Here is a 21,358-nt window from a genome sequence, read left to right on the forward strand (position 1 = left end):
ATAGTACAACGCACCCTTGTCAGCATTGCTTCTCATATAGCAATTAAGTAGTTTCAAGTGTGGTGCACTTACATATGTCACGCCAATACAGGCAACACTTATGAGCTTGTGTAAGAAGAACTAGGACTTCCTTTCTTCTCTGTGCATCTAGGCTACACAGTTTTCTTGAAAAGTTATCCGACTCCACAAGTAGAAGTCATTTACTTTCTCACATTAATCTGTCTCTATCTCTGGTCTGGCTATTTACACATACTACCATTCCAAAGAAAAACTGGAATTCAAGAGTCTTACTTCCAGAACACCGTTAAGGATAGCAAACAGTGACAGTGGTTCACACATTCTCCCTCAATTGTGAGGAGTGAAGGAGAAAGGCTCCTAAATACATCTGAAGATGGCAGACATGGACAGTTGGGTTGATTTTTTGGTTTGTTTGGGGGTTTTTTTAGAGCTCATGCCATACAGCTTAGAAAATCATTTAATATGTTAACTAGTAAAATCTCAGTTCTTTTATGGGAAGTTTTAGTAGCCAACCTTCAGTTGCTATAATAGCACATAAGTTTTTGATTAACATTGCTACAAAAAAATCTCAAAGCATGCAACAGGCTGACCAAACTGAACTGGTATGCTCAGTATGGCATTCCTTGCATGATCTGTTGTACACAACACAAACAGTGCATTGAGTACTTGTTAATCTACTTCTAACATTAAACACTACAGTGTATTGCTACCCATTCACCTTCATTTTTCATACTAACATTTTCTCTCTACCATACAGATTCAAAGATTATCTCACTTATTTGTCAATGTTTATAAAATACGGTCAATGTTTGTAAGATGCAGAAACCGAGTCCGACAGCCTCTACACTACCGTTGTTCTACTATGCATGGTTAACTTGTGCTTGCGGGACATATCATCTCTTAAAAAGTTAACTCTGACTCAGTTTAATATCGAACATAACCATTTTGCCCAGTTGTCATCTTCTGCATTGCTCCATCAGGCTTAGAAGAATCTTTCTGTTGTTAATGCTAACCTTTCAAGCTGCAACTCTAAAATTTCCAAGTACAAAACTGCCATTGATCCAGCAGTTTAGTATCTACAGTATTCCAAGACTGCTATAGGAATCAGGCTGTTAAAGCAAACACCAAATTGGTTTGCTATTTCAGTTATTTACTGCTTCATGGACAAGTGAACATAACCAAATAGCTACATTTCTTTTATATTTAAAGGATTGATATTGAAGTGATTAAGTGGTAATGGCAACAAATGCTACTAACATCTGGATTTCTGAACTGTTTGATGTCTCCTTAGAAGAAAATCAGTAGTGAAGAAGTGCTTTTAAGGTTAGACAGATTATAAAATTTAAGGTGTTTGACTGTTAATAAAAATAAGTCAACTGCAAGGAAAGTAAATCATACTCTGGACAAAAATTAGGTGTAAAAAGGTCATTAAATTTGCCAGCAGACAAACTGAGTTTTGCAACTCCTCTTTCAGGATGGAGGAAAGAGGATCACTTCACTATTTCACAAGAAATCAAGTAATGCTTATTAAATGTTTTGGAAAAATTACAGAGCCAATTATAATCATCCTTTAAGGACATGCTAAATGAGATGCACAAGATCACTCAGAATTAATCTGCCTATCATTGTGTGATTAATACATTACTTTGCCTTGAATTCAAATAGCAATCTGGAGCTGACAACAACTATTGTATTAATACCTAAGGCAATGTAAAACTATTTCAATGCAAAACACATTAATGAAAGAATAGATGCAAACTACATCATCTGTGAAACTCTTTCAAACAAAGCACTGCAGCCCTAATTTATCATTCTTGTTATATTCCACGTTTATATACATGGAAAGCTGTCAGTATAAATCATCAAGGTCATGGATTTGCAGAGCCCCCCTGAGGATCGCTTGTTCACATTTCTTACAAAACAATTTTAAATACCAAGTGCTGTGCTTCAGTATTATGCATAATGCCAAGAAAGTAGACTTTGTGTTAAAGCAGAAAAGCATCTACCAATATAAGATTATGTTGAAAATTGAGCCAAGAAATTAGTTTAAGTGTTAAACATTGCATGTACTTGGGAAAGTTAGATTGATGTTTATGCTCCTGTCAGTAATATTAGTGTATCTAGCATGTGAACATTTGTAGACTTCACCTACACTTTTGATAAAACCACTATTTTATTATTTCCCCTCAAAAAGTAAAAAATTTAGAATACACATCTTCCCTAATTGCATCTCTCCCCCTTTCCCAGTCTTCCAAAGTGTCAGCTGATGTCAAGAAATGACTTTCTTCAGTGTATTCAGCAAGGAAATGTAACACGAAGCGTGAGTTTTAGTATTATATTCCAAAAGACCACCCTAATAAGGATCAGCTCAAAGTTTGTCACAAGAAATATAACTGCAGCTTCCACAACTAAAAAATGCTTTCAGATTTTAACATCCATTTGCAGAAGCATGCAAGTTTGCATGCAATTTAAAAATTTGTACAAGCAAATTCTTAAAGTTACAAAATGACAGAAAAAGTAATTTATATTGCTTAGATTAAGGCTAAGTATTAAGTGTGGGCTTCCCCCCCTCCCCCCGCCAAACAGGCATATTCTCCCCTCCACTTACACAAGGAGCTTCTGAAAATTGCCACCTATCACACTGTTTAAAAGTTATTACTATCTTCTCATAGAACAGCCTTGCAAGAGTTAATAGTTACTGAAACATAGAACTACCTACTTTTCTGGAGATATTGCATCCTGTTTTCCAGTAAAGCACTGTTTGAACATTAGTTGTTCTGAAGTGATTAAGTAAGAATCTCTAATGAATCATTTTCTCACAAAACAACAGTTGTAATGGAACAAAAAGTTGTCCAACACAAGTTAGAGGATGTTATTATAACAGTAAAATCAGCATTGTGGAATTAAATTAACGCAGCAAAGAACTGTCAATCGCTGTCCCCTCAAGCTTTTCATCGGCTAGAGCCAGGCTTAAACAGAGAGGACATCTCACACCATTATTTACAACACAGTAACTACCACCCAATCAGTACCACTGAAATCCTGCAGGTCCATATAGTAGACAGACTGCAGAATCCCTGAGGCTTGAAGAGGCCTCTAGAGCTAGTCTGATCCAACATCTCTGCTTGAGCAGGACCACCTAGAGCTGCTTGCCCAGGACCATGTCCACACTGCTCTTAAAATATCTCCAAGGAGGGAGATTCCACAGCCTCTCTGAGCAACCTGTGCCAGTAATCAGTCACCCTCACAGGAGAAGTGTTTCCTGATGTCCAGAAGGAACCTCCTGTGTATCAGTTTGTGCCGTTTGCCTGTGGTCCCATCACTGGGCACCAATGAAAAAAAGCATGGTTCCGTACTCTTTGCACTTTTCCTTCAGGTATTTGTACTGGTAAGATGTCCGGTGTCTTTCTTCTCTACGCTAAACAGTGCTGGCTCTCAGCCTTTCCTCATAGGAGGAAAGTCCCTTAATCATTGTGGCCCTTTACTAGACACCCTCCTGTAGCTTCATCCCTCTTGTACTGAGGAGCCTAGAACTAGACCCAGAACTCCAGATGTGGCCTCAGAGCTGAGCAGAGGGGAAGGATCACCTCCAATGACCTGCTGACAATACTCCTAATGCAGCCCAGGATACCATTAGCCTGCTTTGCAGCAAGGGCACATTGCTAGCTCATGGTTAACTTGGTGTCAATCAGAACCCCCAGGTCCTTCTCTTCAAAGCTGCTTTCCTGCTGGGTGGTCCCCCCAGCATATACTGGTGCTTGGGTTTGTCCCTTCTCAGCTGCAGGACGTTGCATTTCCCCTTGCTGAACTTCACAAGGTTGTTCCAAGCCCATTTCTCCAGCCTGTCAAGGTCCCTCTGGTTTGCAGGACAACCCTTTGGAGTATCAGCCACTCCTCCCAGTTTTGTGTCACCTGCAAACTTGCTGAGGGTACACTGTCCCATCATCCAGGTCATTAATGAAGATGTTGAGCAGGACTGGACCCAGAACTGACCCCTGGCATACATCACTAGTGGCGGGCCTCCAACTACACACCACCAACTGCCATCTGTCGAGCCCAGCCTTTCAGCCAGTTTTCAGTCCACCTCACTGTCTGCTCATCCAGCCCATATTTCTTAAGATTCTCTATGAAGATCTTATGGGAAACACTCACTGTGGGCTACATTTGGCTTCCCAATGGGAATTTGGAAAATGCACATCACTGACAAGGGATGTTAGCATGTTGTAACAGTACAGCAGTGTGTCAAGAGCTGAAGGCTGAAGTAGGAAGTATTACTCAGTTTAGTTCAAAGGTGTTCTTCAGAATACAACTTTTGAAGCTTCAAGAGTTAAGTGCTATGCAAATCTGTCCATAGACTTGCTTTCAGAATTTTGATTTACTCAAAAAATGGTACTGTAACAATATGAATAAGGTATAGAAACAGTACTTTCCTCAATTGTTATACTCAATTTCAAACAAATCATGCCCTTAAAACAGTATTCTGCTTTACCACATATCTAATTGTTTAATTTTTTTGGTCCTAACCTGTACATTTGCTACATTCTGTAAAAAGTGTTAAGTTTTTGGAAAATTTAGGAAATTCAGTTGGTGCCTACCTCCTAACAGAACAAGGACTTTAGGAAGAAAACCTGCTCATTGGAATGACTACAGTAAAAAAACCAGAAACAAAGCTAATAGAACAAAAAGTTTATAGGGTAAACATAAGAGGAAATTTGAAAATTTACTGTTATGGACTTTTGACAAGTGTCTCACCTTATTAAAATACAACTAAGATGCCTGCTCTAGCTTATCCTTATACACTATCATCAAAATGTTAAGCCTCATGCTAGACAACGTGCATCTCCCTTTCCAATCAAGTGTTATAGAAACTGTTTTTCTTATAGAAGACTAGCACTACTGAAGAAGTTCAGACTCAAGAACTACACAGCCTGCAGCCAAGCACTGTTACAGGTCTAGAGAAGCTACAGTTGGCATAACCTGCAGAACTGTCCCAAACGTGGAAACATGGAAAACTAAACTGAAGAAGCCAATTTATTTTCCACTTAAAATGTGGAGTTAAGATAGTCTCTCTAAATACTCCTTTTATTTCTCAATCATCTTCCTTGCATCTCATTTCTATTCTCATTTGAATGACAGTGTTACAAAACACCATAAAACATTTAATTTGCTCCTTCATTCAAATGTTATCTGTTGACTCCTGAAGATTTCATAGCAAGCATAAAACTTGAATTAAAATCTAATTCTTACAATAACTCTTGGCTTTAACCAAGAGCATCTGCAAAAACACACACCATTTTCTGTATTAAATCATCACTGAAAGCAGTTTTGAGGAAGCCCTGATCCTCCCTGGGAGAAGCGACTTTTACATTAACTCCTTAAGCTGGTAGCTTCCATTTTAGTACCCTCCCAGTGATTTATCTTCAGGGATTAAATGTTTTCAGGTTCAATATATATTAGTAATCCTTCCCCAAATTCATAACTAGTATTTGACAGAAATTGAGGAACTCAGGAATTTTTCATATCAAGTAAGTTAAATTTCTTTAGCATCTTCAGCTTTAACAGGTATTTCATGCTACCCAATTCAGAAGCTGGGGAAAAGCTCACAACGCCAACAGCAATTCTGCATCTTTCCTCAAATTATGGGAAAAGCTCTTCTCTGTATGTATTACTAGGTCAAATTTAGTGAACTGATTTTGATGTCTGAAGCCATAGAAAGTGAAAACCTGCAAGCCAATATGGCAGCCACATCAAACAGTAGTGTTATCTACCTTTCTATCATACTTATTAACACAAGTCCTCAGTCATCAACTCTGGTCCAGCACAAGGCTTCAATTTGTGTCATCCCCATCTGCAACCTTCACACACACACCAAAAAACATACCAAATGTTACAATGTTGTGTGGTCTGATACTTCTGTTCTTTGTTGCATGAATAGCTCACCACATACTTCAGAGTAATACACTAAATCAACCTGGGCCTTAAGGAGGCCCAGAACACTGGATCGATGCTGATGGTACTCCTTAAAAAAAAAAAATGGATTTTAACAAATTTACCCCAAGGATGATTCGGTTAACTCCATAATTTAAACTGTAGCCATTGACAATCTAAAGAACACTACCCCCCTGCATCCCTCTTCCCCTGTGGAAACAGAAGAACACACTTTCAGAGAGAAAGCCTAGCAGCACACACATGCAGAAGTGAGCTTTTGCTCTCATATCTACTCAAATTCAAGGCTGCCTGCTGCCAGTACCAAAGCTTCTTTTCCCCAACTTCTCACAGTACTGTATATTACCACAACACAGAAGGGCCATTTCAGAGCAGCTGTAATCTAATTTTTCACACTGAAGGCCAAAGCAGTACTATTGACACACGTTTGACTACTTGTGGAATGGATAAGTTGTACGCCAAGCAAATTCCATAGAATCACTTGATTCATCTGTTTCATGGTATTTTTCCACAAATAACATTTTAACATTAAATCAGTCAGCTGCAGTCAGTGTAGGCACAGCGCTCTTATTTACTTTTAGTATTTTGTATTTAGTATTTGTAGGCAATGTAAAACCATTCTAAATTACACAAAAGTATTTGTTAACCTATCACTTACTCTAGTAAGTGATTACTTACAGCCTTCGCTAGATGTTCATTCAGCATAGTATTTTTTAGAGTAAAGGTGAATATGAGTATACATAAGACCAGATATACCTGTTCTTAGCTTCCTTTAACAATACAATTGCAACACTGGCAATGGAACAGACTGAAGATATTCATAAGTCAGGGAAACACCAAAAAGATTCAGTTATGGCTGTACTACAAATCCTCAACTCTTAACTAGCATAAACCATAAGATTTGAGATCACCTCTGTTCAGAGACAGCAAAACAAGATACCACACACAGTCCCCATCTATTCTACCTTTTTTCCCCACCACCTGCTAAGCATTTGTGGAAAATTTTGAAGTAGGTTTCTTTGTTCTTGTGTTCACCCTTATATAAAGGCATTCTCTTTTTGTTCTTTAAAACAAACAAAAAAAATCAAGCACTGACTATCGAACAGTGGTTTGATGATTAAGCACAAAGGCCTCACCTTTAGAAACTGGAATAATTTGATAGGCAAGCAGACAGCTGGCTGAAAAATACAGAAGCCTACCTACTTACTTGCCAGATGTGAAAAGTCAGACAGTGCCTCACAGACTTGCCTGTGCACTAAGACAAAGGCATTAGAGGCGATTTTTTTTAATAAAAGACTAACACAGCAAAAAATCTACAATACAAATTAATGGGAAGTTCCAAGAGGAAAAACAGCTATGCCTTCTAGAATCATGCTTCTCCTCATCCCAAGTAGAGGGAGCAGAGTAATCCAAAGTGGTAGAGACTGAGAGGCAACACTCTGGGTCAACCTCTCCCTTAGTCTTTGGGAAGCGTGACAGCCCCAGAACTTTTCACTACTGAAGTAACTTTTGCATTAAGTTGTACCACTGGGAAAAGCCCAGCCCACATAAACTGGAATGCAGGTACATAGCATCCACATGCTGTTGAGGTCACACTTGCAGTTTACTATTCAGACCACGAGAACAGTACTGCTCATGCTGGAGATTGCTTACATATGGAAGCCTGACCATCACTGGCAGGAGGAAAACTCATGAAAGCACTAGAATATAGAAAAAAAAAATCTATTCCTGCTCCAACTTTGAGAACATAGACTTAAATGGTTTTCACTCTCTGTGACACAATTAGAGATCAGTCCACCCATGTATTAAAGCCAGCTCACTGTTTCAGCAGATTTTACCATTGCCTGCAAACAATGACAAAATACACTCATGTCAGAGGTGGACAACCACCATATCCTCTGTGAGCTCATCCCCAAAAAAGCAACAAATTAGCCTAAAATCTTAGTAATTAAGGTATTCAGAGAAGACTATTTTACTTCTCGTGCTTGATGTTCAACCTCATTTACCACCCAATATTTGTACAAGTCCTAAACACAGTAAGACTAAGGCAACCACATTGAGGACAGGTATTGCCTTCATCTCAGAAACCACACAGACCCAGAACTCCAAGTTATTGAACATTAAAGCCATATTTGGGTAGCAGTTTAAAAAAAAAAAACACAAAAAAACCACAAACCGCCAAGGATATTCTCCCATCTTACGAGTTTGTTCTTAATGTTAGTCCCATGCAGGCTGAAGAACACTGCATGTGCTCTGCAGTAATGTAACTGAAGAAGAGATTAACCTTTCCTTCCATAATTAAGGGAAACAAATTTAAAAGATAACATGTTATTACAGGTTAAGCATAGGTCTGGATCTTTTTTGGCCAGCACATGACCTACATGTCAGCAGTACACCCCGAATGATTTAGTGACCCATGTCAGTCAGAAAAGGCTTAAAGTAATAAAATTTATGACTTGGGTCAAGTTAAAGCACTAAAGTCAATGGGGCTGAGAGCAATTCAGCTCACCTGAGATTCCCACTAGCTGATCCATCAAATTGCTCTCCTACGTACTGCACAGGGCCTGACAACCACTGAGTTGTCAGTGCTTTGACATATCTAAGAACCTGTACTGAATTGCCTCCCATAATCTTGTAACTTACACCAGCTGAAGTCACTAGTATAAAACCACAAAAAATTATTAACTATGCTTGTTACTCAATTTAGATTTGTTTAAGAGTCTAAAGGTAGTATTTTGCAGGTACTTTACCCAGTCATGACTAAAACACTCTTCCCTCTTTCTTATATCCTTGTCCTACAACAATTTTATCCATTTATCCTTTGCCTGACAACAAGCTACCACAACACATATCCTAGCAATGCTTCAAAGTAACTTACTGCATGAGCTATTGTTATGGAGCTCCTTATAACTGACTAGCAAAGCTACATGGGAACATCTTTACTATGTCAGAGCCAGGCTGCAATGGAAGAGAACGTTATTTTACCAAGGACGTGGACTTAAAGTTTCAAACCTATTAGAAAAACACTGACTTCTGAGAAGCGTTAAGATAATGGCAGATCAAGATTTAAAGCTTCATCTTTGTTGCAAAATTTTACCTTGATGACAAGTTAACACATGTAGCATTACCAACAGGCTGATTATTCAGTGACTGAAGTAATAGAACAGATTGGAAGAGTGACCACATGAACATCAAATGTTGGCCAAAGCTAGTAAGTTAAAATGGCTCTCTGCCTTTGCACGTAAAAGCAAGAGTCAAGTAGTTGAACTAACATAGCCTTACTCATATGATTTACAATAATTCCAATAAGATTTGATCATATTTGGTCTTCTAAATCCTTCTAAGCTACAGGAAGAACTGTAGTTTAGTTGCATGTCTAGGACTAACAGAATATTCCCAAGGCTTGAGAAAACAAGCTTCTAAACTGTTTCAAACTCTATTTGCTTTTAACTTTTTAGCTATTCTTGATTTAAGGCACACATCACAGAAGATGCTGCAGATTCTTCACACCTAAAACTGGATGATACTGACATGCATAGGTATCTATCCTTACTCAAATTCTAGAAATGCTGAACTGTGAAGCAATGCTCTGTTAAAGACATTGCTTTCATTTATTGAATGAAGAACAGCTTTTTACAAGAAGATACAGATCTTAACTTGATCTTATGATCAAGATAATTCTTATGATCGAGAACATTTAGCATACTTTACAAATCAAGTTTTTCTGCCACACTTAGTTATAAAGCCCTGCAGACATAAAACATCAATGTAGAAAAGTTGTAGTAAAGGTTATATTCAGTATTATAGACTGACCAGACCAAGTCTAGGTTATGCCACAGTTCAATGAACTTAAAAAAAGGCAATATTTAGCTCTCCACTGCTGGATGGAGAAAGAGACAGAGGCTTAAAAACAGGAGCACCCAATGAAAATGTGTTACAAGCCATAAGGAATGATGTGACCTGCCCCTGCAAAAACACATTGAAATTAAGTCTGACCTGTGCTCAAATACTGAAACAGACATTCTTAAACTTGCAGTAAAGAAGTTATTCCAAGAAATCATACCCTCATTCCAAGAACTTAGAAGTAGTGTTGCAAACCATGAAGGTCCAGAGCTAGAAGACACTGTTGAAGCTATTTAGCACGATGACAATTTGCTGTACAGGTATACCTGGGATAATTGCATATATCATGAATGTAAAGAGCCAAAACATTTGCATAACAACTTACTGTGTAAGTGATAGCTGCCAACATTCCAATCACAGTCAAGGAACTAATGGAAAATGAAAGAGCAGTCAAGCCATCTGGAAAAAAAAAATAAGAATTTTCAACAGCTTTTTCTAGTAGAAGTATAGGAACATTTAAGAATATTTAAGTTCATTAGATTGAAGAAAAAAATTGAGACATTACAACTTAGATGAAAAATACACCTAGCGCAGCTTTTTGTCAGCAGTAGATCTTCCTCCAATACTGCAAGAAGCAGGACAGCCACCTCACCTTTGCTACAAGTTCACAGATGTTGCATTCAGCCAAATGGTTGAAGAGCCACTACTGAACTCGCTTCCATAGCTGTCTTATGCCTCTTAAAGACTTATTTCTTGCCTCCACAGGGTGCTGTGGATATTTGCACAATTTACACACAGATTCTGGATGGTTCATTTTTGTTTTGTTTGTTATCACCTGATTTCTTATAATAAAGCACTACCCAGAGGGTCAGGCAGGCATGGATCCTTCAAACAACCAATCAAGCCAGACCGCTGGCCTCAGTTTCACTCAGACCATGTATATCCAGATGTACAAACTGGAAAAAAGTCAGGAGACTACAGAGTTACCGTAGCCTTACTGTCACTCTAGAAATGACAAGGGATAGTAGAAAAGTTACCAGCCTCATCCCCAAAGGCAAACTCCCTGAAGCATCCTGCATAATTTTTCACAACAGTCCTGTCCCTAACCTCACTGAACAGGAGAACATGGCAAGTTTTTTTGGTTAAATAGTAGCATGGAAGCTTCTAGCAGCTATTCTAGAAATTAATTTTAAGGAACCTATTTCATGTTTGCACCCAGTCATAACAACTGAGCTGCTGTTTAGTGTTCTCCCCTATGCCCTTCCCTTCCCTCTAGTTCAAGAATTTAGAGCACAATAACTTTTATTCTTACTTGCACAGAATTATTAGCCAGTTTCTATTCATTAGCTGGTTTCCATTCTTTTTTCCCTGAACATTGCTTCAAGCATTAACAGAAATCCTGTTACCGTTATTGTCTGACCAACCCTACAGGCCTCCTTCCAAAAATGGCAAAAACTAATAGAATAGCACAACCAAATCCAACTTCACCGCTCAAATCTTTCCTTTGTTATTTTTGCTGGATAATATCAAACAACTTTCCCAAAGCTAACAGCAGTACGTTCATAAGTTTCAAATACTACAGCTATGTTTAAAACCAAACAAAAAAAACCCAAAAACCAAACAAACAAAAAAAGAGATCACTGTTACCCCCTTAGTACTTGTGAAAATTTCATTTGTGTTCTGAACATTAGGGGGAAGAAAACACACATAAGTGACCCCTATTTCTTAACATATCACACAATGTACTTAAACATCATATTTCATGATGCTCCTGTACATGTATTTGAAACCAACATTTTAAAATAAGTTTGAACTATGTTCAATGGAACATTAAGAAACTAACTGACTGAAAAAGTGATAATTGTATACCAGAAGTATATTATCAGGCTCTGCCTCAGTGGATGAGTTTGCATTCCTTTTATAATCCCACTACAAACTGAATAGACATAGAACATCCAAAATTAAGATCTTTTATTTCTTGGGTTAACTGCAAAGACAAAGGAAAAGGGTAAGTTAATATAAAACCAGGATAACAGATACAAGTAAAGACAACAGGCAAGAACTCAGTCCTCTTCTCCAGCATCTGAAACATGAAAGAGCCTTTTGCTGCAATACTGACTGGTGACTTGCTGGCTGTGGAGTAGCTCTACAAAAACCCCAGAGGGTCTTGGCAGACAGCAAGCTGAAGATAAGCCAGCAGTGTGCCCTGGCAGCACAGAAGTCCAACAGCTCCCTGGGCTGTATCAACAGCTGCATGCCCACCTATTAGGTGAAGGGACCATACAGGGAATAGTGCAACCAGTTTTGAGGCCCCACTACAGGCAAGATTGGTATTTCTAAGCAAGGTAAGGGGAGAGCTAAGTTGGTCAGAGGTAGGAACACATGCTGTGTAGCTAAGTTGAGTACCAGGTTTGGTCAGCCTAAAACAGAGGCATCTTTAGAGAGACCTAATTTAGCCTGCCTCCTTATCAAAGAGGTAGAGCCCAGGCTCTTCAGTGGTGCATATAGTTGAGCATGAAACAATGGGTGACAGTCTGGGAGACAATTTTTTTTTTCCCACCATGAGATGAAAGTCTCTATCCTTAGGGGTTTTTCAAGAGCTAGCTTACAAAGCCCTGAGAAACCTGGTCTGACCTTACTGCTTCCTTCTTTGCACAGGAGATTGGACTAGATGACTTGAGGTCTCTTCAGTCTGAACTATCCTATGAAATTAAGTCACAAGAGAACGCTGGTAGAATCAGAAATCAAAACCAGACTTCCACATCCCAATCCAGCATCTTGATGATTAAACCTCCCTAGAAATTACTATACTTTCATAGCAAGGACATGTAGAGCTGAATATTTAACTGACAGCCAAATCAAGGTAGCCTAGAAAAAATAAGCTTACAGCTTCACTCAACCACTGACACTACCTGTACAAACAGTTTAAGAAGAATTTTATTCTATGCTGTCAGTTAGACTCTTTGTGTAGCAAGACAAAGAGAAAATAGCAAACAGCCAAAATTAGGCAAAAGCTATGGACTTGTCCTCCCCATCTCCTATGCTTGCAACCACAGCTTACAGTACAGTCTGTATTATAATGAAAGACTCTACAAGGATGTCAAAGGCAACAAGGGCTTTTTTAAGTACATAAGTGGCAAGAAGATAACAAGGCAAAATGTGGGTCTGCTGCTGAGTGGGGCTGGAGCCCTAGTAACATAGGACATGGCAAAATATGAGGTACTGAATGCCTTGCCTTGGTCATTACTAGAGACCAGACTAAAGGAAACCCAGGCCCGAGAGACCACGGAGAAAGGCTGGGAGATATAATTTTGGTGGAAGAGGATCAGGTTAAAGAATACTTGAGCAAACTGGACATACAAAGTTGATGGGCCCTGAAGGGATACATCAAATGCTGACAGAGCTGGCAATTGTCATTGCAGGGACCTTTCAGTCAGTACAGAATTCCTAGAATAATGGAGAATAAGACTTGACCAAGGCTTGTAGCATTATATTTAAAATAGTCAGCCAGAAGCCAATACTCCAATACAAAACAAAAGTGAGGCACAAATATTAGAGTATTTATGCATTTGGATTAATGTTTGTTATATAACTTCCAGTTACCATTTTTCTGGACACATTTGGAAAATGTCATCAAGCCTGCCTTAGCTCGCTTACAAAACAGTTTTTTCACACCTTTACTCTGAAAACACCCTGCCTAAATACATGAACTGCATAAGCTAAAAGATAAATACAGCTTCATGGACTTTAGTCTTCACAGTAGTTCTTTATAGCCCTAGCATAAACAACTATAACAAATGCAAACAAAACAGTTTTAGAAGACATCAATACTAGGAGAAAAGGGGAAAATATCATAACACCCATAGGATTTTCTTGTCTAAACAGACAAAGCCACTTATGAAATAGTCTTATTCTTACAATAAACAGCAATATCACATTTCATTAGGCAAGCACTCAAACTGTCATACGACAAGACACACACTCACCATACTGAAGTTCACCAATTTCACGGTATCCAAGTAACATTTAAAAGCTGTGTGAAGACTCCATGGAAGAAAGTACCTTTCCCTCCCCACCATTAATATCATAGGACTCAACATTGGAATCCTTGCTGTCAAACGGGACAGTCAGTGTCTCCTCTCAGTACTTTAAAGACGCTTCTGGGGTTTTTTTTTTGTCCAAAGACAATCTTATTGCAAAAATTTGGCGTAGGCAAGCAGTTAAGAGTCAAGTTGACAAGAATGTTTTCTTGTTCAGTCAATGGTGAGTATGCCAAAATAAGTTTGTAGAAGTTATGCAAAGCTCAGGACAAATCTCAAACTTACGACTACTTCCAAATTCTTCAAACAGGAGCTTCACTTTCTCCCACTCTGTGGAATTCTTCGTATTGGGAATACCCAAAGGAACAAAAGCACTGTAACAAAGCAAAGAAGTCATCTTACTCTAGTGAAGTATCAAAACAATTCTACTTCCAAGTTAAGAAAATACTCCTGAAGAAAAGTTGTATGACATTAGGTTTAAAAAATTCTGAATGAAGTGTTTAATTTTATTCACATTCCCCTCAAATCCTGTACTTAGATCAGCAAAGGACATGGGTAAGTGTGTGCAGAGGCAGGTCTGAGGTCAATGAACATGTGACTGTCTATTTACCAGTCCTAACAGAGATAAGGACTCCACATTCATGCATCATTAAAAGATGTATTAATCTGATTAAATATCATGGTTTGACTCATGTGCAGAGGAACAAAAAGCCTTTAAGCACCAATTGAGACAAATTCTCTTATAAAACCAAGCTTCTGGAAGCTAGAGTAAGACAATGATTCCCCACCAAGCACTTAAATATAAAGGGATATGTTTATCTTCTATTATTACAACTAAAATAACACATCTGCTTCATTCCATTCCTTGTTCTGTAGCTGGTCTAGAGAACTGAACTGCGGAGAAGTTCATTAAATATTCTTGACCTTCCAATAAACACAGACCAGCAAAGAGTGCCTAGAGGAATCAGGTAGCACAGTCCCCTGGCTGAAAGTTTCCTGCCATCAGTCTCCCCATTCCAAGTCCAATAATACAAGTAACACTTCAACATCTTCCTAGACAAAGCAGCTAGTCTTGTAACAGCTGGAAAACCATCACCCCCATACCAATCTGAAACCATAGGTTCCAGACACAAACCAGAACACCTACAAGTCACAAGGAAGTCAGATTTGGAGGAAAACTTTTTAGGTAAAGAATGCAAGAACCCAAACTGAAGTCCATAGAGAATGCTTACAAGTATCTTTTGGACTTTTGTAAGAAAGAATACATAATGAGATCCCTGCTTCAAGTCCCAATAAACAAATTAGACATATGCATCCTCCCAGAGCATGCCTCAAACTTCAAGTACAGAACATAAGCATGTGTTTCAAAGGTTAATGCTAAGCTGTGTGCACTTAAGCTTCGCATCAAAATCAAAACTAAACTGGTACTCTGCAAACAAAGCTAAACTTAAAACTTAAAGTCTTAACTTCAAGAAATGTTCAATTTTTAGCTTCTTCAATGTGCAAGAAGTAGATTAAGGCTAGCATTTACTTCAGTTGATGCATGCTTGCTGACTTCAGATTTTTATTCTTGTATCTGCCTCTAGTAGTGATTCTTTCTGTAAAATAGCATCCAGGCAAAATCAAGACAGGTATTGAAACAAAGTTTAGCAAAATTTCTATGTATAAGATAGCAACACAAATAACTGCAAGTTTATTTGCTCAAAAGGGTTAAAATATAAGACTCTGGGAAACTAAGTGGGCTCAAGTCCTTTTATTTTAGCATCCGTATAAATTCGGTATCTGTGGACCACATGCAGTGAACTAATGAGGTGGAAAAAGATCTTAGGATATTTATAACTTGCTTTTTTAATTCTCTCCAAGAGAGAATTTTTTCTTCCCCAAGACTACCTACACTCAGCATGCCAAAGGACACTAATCAGAGCAAAAACTACAGTATCCATTACACACACTCTTCAATTAGTACTCAGCTAAATCATGACTGAAGGAGGTGGGCATCTGGTTTTCCTCCTGTTCAAGTCTGATGCACAAAGGGCCTCAGAAAGGAATGCAATAGCTGTAAATTCACACGCTAGTCCCAAGCAAGCAGTAATCTTATTTCCCCTCCTGAACAAGGTCCCTCAATTAGCAAGCTAGCCAGAAGGCCAGCTAGCCCAGCTGAACAGATTTTTGGCCTCTCGCTTAACAGGCCACAAGAACAAGACAGAGTTAGCATTCCTAGCCATTTGTAAACCTGCATCCAGTCCACATTCCCAAAGGGTCACTAAAATGCAGCCCATCCATTGCACCAGCAAAGCACACAGCAGTTTAGGCCTATTCTTCATGCACACTCAGCAAGAAGATATTTGACAAGTCTTGGCTATTTTGCTATGTTGATTAAATAGTCAGCACAGCCTGAGGGCCATAGTAGCCATCGACAGAATTAGAAGATTCCATGCTAAATAACTCCATTCACTTGTCATCGCTATGACGCAATACAAGTCAGTCAATTGACAGCAAGTGAATAGCGTACAAGTGTCAGTGCAGGGTTTTACAACTGTAGCTGAGAATTCAGTTAATGCAAACAGAGCAGTTCAGCAGTGATGTGACATCTTAGGCTTGGAGTTCTAAACACAGATGAAATTAACTGCAGTAATTTTAAGAACAGAAGCAAACTGCTATGCTGTTTAAAACACATCCTGGGAATATTATAATTAAGATATAGATCAATATCTAGGCTACTGAACAAGGAAAGTAAATGCAAGACAAGCACTTTAAAACTATTAACTTTTGGCAGGGCTAATACATACAGGTGTATATGGGTCACATTTGATCCTTAAATCAAGGATTGCTATTAAGTGTCATCCCTGGGAAAATAATTTCTAACACATTAAACTCATTTCCTTAAAGCGAGTTCTGCTATGATTTGTATAATTATTTATAGGCTAATTAGACATACATTCATAGCTTTTTAAAAGCTAATGGTTCTAGAAAATTTAAGGTAACCAGTTTAATTCCAAACCTTGGCAGTCAGGGGAAGATTCTTTTTGAACCAAACATTCATTAGCCTCCAAAGCAAATATTTTAGTTCAAACCAGACTGCTGCATAGGGGTGCCTTAATGTAGATTGTAGTATCCTAAGCCCCTTGGCTCCAGCACACAGCATTTAGAGTAAATAAACTATATTCAAGGAAAGCAGATAATTTCTAAGACAGGAAAGGCATTATAAGTAAATATTAGTTTCAGATATTCCAGTACAAATTTGTCCTGTACTTTTCTTTTAATGATACTCTGCATCAAGTTACTTGTGTGCAAAACATTCAAGTGCTACTACAGACATGCACATTTCTGCCACAGCAAGAGGCTTTGTAACCAATAACTAGAGTAAGAGGTATAAATACTACTCCTGCTAACAATTTAGACAATGGAATCCTGCTCACTGAGCTGTGTTATCAGCTTAGAAGAAAACTCCAAGATCACCTGGCCCAAAACAGATATTATGTTTCCCAAAATAGTCACACAGATCTCTAATGGAGCAAAGTAAACATCCAGGTAAGAATAAGGGATTCTTGAACTTCAAGCTTAATCCAGCTTTTTATGGTTTCTTTGAGGACTACTTACCAGGAGGGAGGTAGGGACTTCTTGTGTAGACATATCTTTAAAGAAACCAAGCTATTTATTGACCCTGTTTTAATTATACAGATTACTCACTAAATCAATCAGAACAGATGTTATCTTGATAAGACACTAATCATGTAAGCACAAGACAGACTGTTTGCTAGGCACTTAAGAAATATTCCAACCTCTCTTGCTCTCGTGACCTGCATGCATGAGTACTCTAGTCCATTAAGCCTAGCCTCCTAAAATTAAATCCAGTACATAAAATTCCAGTCTGTTTTAATGTTGGTCTGGTCCTGACCACCAGTGAGAAAGTCTCCTGCTACTGCCAGGTATAGGCAGTACTGCAAGATTGGTCTTTACTACCACATTCAGTTGAACCCCTCATGTAGAAGCTTCAACTCCAACACTTCTCTTTCCTATCACACTGGGACTTCTGAGGCTGCTCTTTGCCCTTGCTCTGCAGACAACTAAGACAACTTCTCCATAACAAGCATGTACATAAACACTGAGACACCCACTACTTTTATGAAAATATATTTAACTATACTAGAACCAAAGTTCATGTTTTTCTTCATTCTTCAAAGAAAGCAAGCAGCCTCATACGTATAATAGTAGAAAATTGTTTCAGTTAGAACCCAGAAACACTAAAATCCCTATCAGTGTCTAAAGGAGTCCTGCCTCCCTGCAGCAGATACTCCTGTTTAGATCAGTAGGTTTCAAGTCTGTACCTATGGAGAAGCACTGATCAGTAACTAACTTAGTCCCAGGCCAAGTACCACAGCTGTCTGCTTTGCAAGTCAATCTCACTGCCATATGGCAAACTACCAGAGGGGATCAGGGAAGACCCGGTAATTTCCCAAGTTGTGAAGACTTTAAAACAAGCCTAAGAGCATAGGGGACAATTAAAAGTCAAGAACCAAGTTCGATCTTACTGGAGGAGAGGAATAAGCATACTTACAGCTACTGAGGATTCAGCTGACACCTACTAGAGACACTGCAAAAGTTTCTACACTGGATATGTTATACAGTGTATATATGTGTATGCTTATGATGTGAGCCAACAGAGAAACAGTTTGTCAGAAGCTTTAGTAATATTTCTAGACCATGATTAAGCTAATCAAACTCCTTCAGTCTCTCATAATAACAAATGTTACTTTTAATTGAAACAATAGACTTTAGAAGCAATTATCAAAACTGGAACAGTATTCTAGTAAGGTGGTATACCATTAGAAACATTTCACTCTAGTTTCTACTTCACACTCCAGTACTTTGACATGGACTATTATAGCACACATTTAGTAAATTTTTACCAACTTTATTGCTGCAGTCAAAATGCTAAAAAGCTTATGACACATACGTTATGAGCATACGTTAGAAACATTCAATAATGATGTGCATGTCATGCTCGATAGTGATCTTAAATTGAATTTTTAATACTGCTTAGAGTTTCAGAGTAACAACACTTCCAGCAGACAAGTCACCCACTTCAGTACTGTCTGCCTTTCAAGCAAATGCCAGCAAAACCTTTGTCATACATGGCACAACTATTTTAAGTATAACCCCACACTACACTTATGTCCTTCACAGAACACTACTTATCAGAAAAATACTAAGCACTTAACACCTACTCATATACCTAAAAGCTGTTTTAGGGTGTCCATAAAAGCATTTGAGAGGCAGAAAAATAGGAAAAGAACGAGCATTTTACTCCCTATTGTACACTGAGGTATCAATACAATTGTAAATGTCATAACCATCGTGTCCTTGATTGACATTCACACTGCACAAACAGGCAGAGCTTGGTAGCAAAAGTACCTCCACAATTAAGAAATCCATTTTAGCTTCCAGTTAAACTCTTACTTCTCAGGTACCTAATCCCCAAGATAATTAAGCCCTGTTAGAAATTACGTTAGATATTCATTATACAGATTGAGTACACTGTAATCTACCTTTTTAATCTTGCACAGAACAAAGTTCTCTTTGGGGTTCTATTTAGTATATCCCCTGTTAACGGTCAATACAAATACTTACCCAATTAAGAGAAGAACTGCACAAACTGTGATGAATCCCAGAGTATATTTGAGTGCAGTTTTAACCTGCTGTATATTAAAGACAAAGTTAATACATTAGCATAAAATAAATCCAAATTGATCTGTTCAACAAGTTATGGCAAAGCATACTTAGCATAACAGCTGTTCTACAAAAGGACCTCCACAGAAAACTGAGTAGTTTTAGGTAAAAGTCAGCGTACATTCTTGAAGAGTCTCATAGCTTGAGACCTATGAGCCATGACACTGAATTACACTTCCATCAAACTATGCACTTGAGCAGCTGTGGTCAGAAGCCAACATTACGTTCATTCAGTGCCAACACACTCAATGAAAATTCTTATTACCAATGCTTTATATTAAGTCTTTTTTCTCATGGTAAGGTTACAACTGAATAGAGGGGGGAAATAATCATTATTAAATAATTATTAATAATTATTAATGATTATTCATCATGAAAATATTTTAAGAAAAGTATTTTCATTTGAGAAGTTGGCACATTACTGGCATGTATTTATTGTATAACCTGGAATGTCATACATATCAAAAGTCTTCAGTGCATTACAAAAATAACCAAGTGCTAGCTTCAGGTAAATTGCTACTGCCTACTTTGAGAAAAATGCAAACACTACAAGGAAGGTACTCAAATTTAGTGTCTGTCTCAAAAATCAATATTCTTTTTCTGTCTTCTACTTTAAAACCTGTTCATACATGTTTTCTATTCTAAGGAAAATCCAAAGTTTTAACTTCCTGTATATGAAATCAGGCTCAAAGGAACTCTTAAGAAGCTTAAAGAATTCACAGCAATACAGATGTTAATTACTTATCTCACTAAAGTTCTATTTCATGTGAGACCACAGTTCTTAGACTATGTCACAGTAAATGTTATTAAGTGCTGCCTCAGTATTTTAGAACTGTACTAATACACTGGAATACTACAATGTTAATAGCATTTCTGAGTTAGAAAATCATTCTTGCTTTCATTTTTGCCTGTATTCTTTTGTCTTTTCATGGCTTGGTGCGTTCGCTAGAGTGAACTTACTGAGCATGTGTTGCCATCATCTTCATCCTTCTCCTCGTAATAGAAATAGACAAAGGGAATCCACAGAAAAACGCAGAACAGTATGATGGAGTACAAAGCTAGGAGAAAGAATTTAATTAAGTGAAGAGGCAAAGTTACATTGGCACTTCATTTACTGCGTTGTAATTCAAAGGAAGTAATCAAACATTAGTTTCCTCTCATTCTAATTTCAAGCATTGAAAAGTTTACAGAACACTAGTAGTTCATATGCTGGCTAGTAAAGTCCAAAAGACTTCTAGAATTAACCCTTTCAGACTAAGGATTTCAGATCCACCTCCAATTCAGCAATAATAAAAAGACTAAAAGTAATCATCTGCATGCAGGTGACACGCAGGACTAGCATACTGGGGAAGAGGTAGCATATAGAACAGTGAATAAAAGCAAGCTACATCACCTAATAAGAAAAGTTCTTCATAGAAAAGGTATATGCAAAAATCTAAAACAAATTCAAAGCTATTTTGCTCACTGGACTCCATTTCAGGGGATATTCAACTATCAGTGAAAGTACATTATAGATGGAAGGCACTGTTCTGTTATTGGTGACCTCAATTCACAAAACAACAAGCCATAGCAATATAGTACCATCACTTAACATCCCTTTTTTAAAGGCGGGACTAATTGGAGATTGCAACAGACAAATATCTGAGTAGCCACTAAATCAAAACAGTCATATTGTTATATTACTTTGATGCACAGGTGTTCTTAAGAGACTTCAAACCAGCTCACTGAACATAAGTGAATCACAGGATCCCAGGTTGGAAGGGACCTCGGGGATCACCTAG

General features: G+C 38.0%; 1 protein-coding gene across 1 annotated transcript in view; it reads right to left on the bottom strand.

Annotated features, from left to right (window-relative positions):
• Positions 1-21,358, bottom strand: part of LMBRD1 (LMBR1 domain containing 1) — a 78,675-nt gene that overhangs the window by 42,133 nt on the left and 15,184 nt on the right. The window contains exons 4-7 of the mRNA XM_075087049.1: positions 20,538-20,635; positions 19,479-19,546; positions 14,133-14,221; positions 10,193-10,266 (exon numbers count right to left, since the gene is read on the bottom strand). Of these exons, the coding sequence (XP_074943150.1) occupies positions 10,193-10,266; positions 14,133-14,221; positions 19,479-19,546; positions 20,538-20,635 (329 nt within the window). The remainder of the gene's footprint in view (positions 1-10,192; positions 10,267-14,132; positions 14,222-19,478; positions 19,547-20,537; positions 20,636-21,358) is intronic.

The sequence above is a fragment of the Phalacrocorax aristotelis genome, chromosome 3 (assembly GCF_949628215.1).
Source record: "Phalacrocorax aristotelis chromosome 3, bGulAri2.1, whole genome shotgun sequence".
Classification (NCBI taxonomy): Eukaryota; Metazoa; Chordata; class Aves; order Suliformes; family Phalacrocoracidae; genus Phalacrocorax; species Phalacrocorax aristotelis.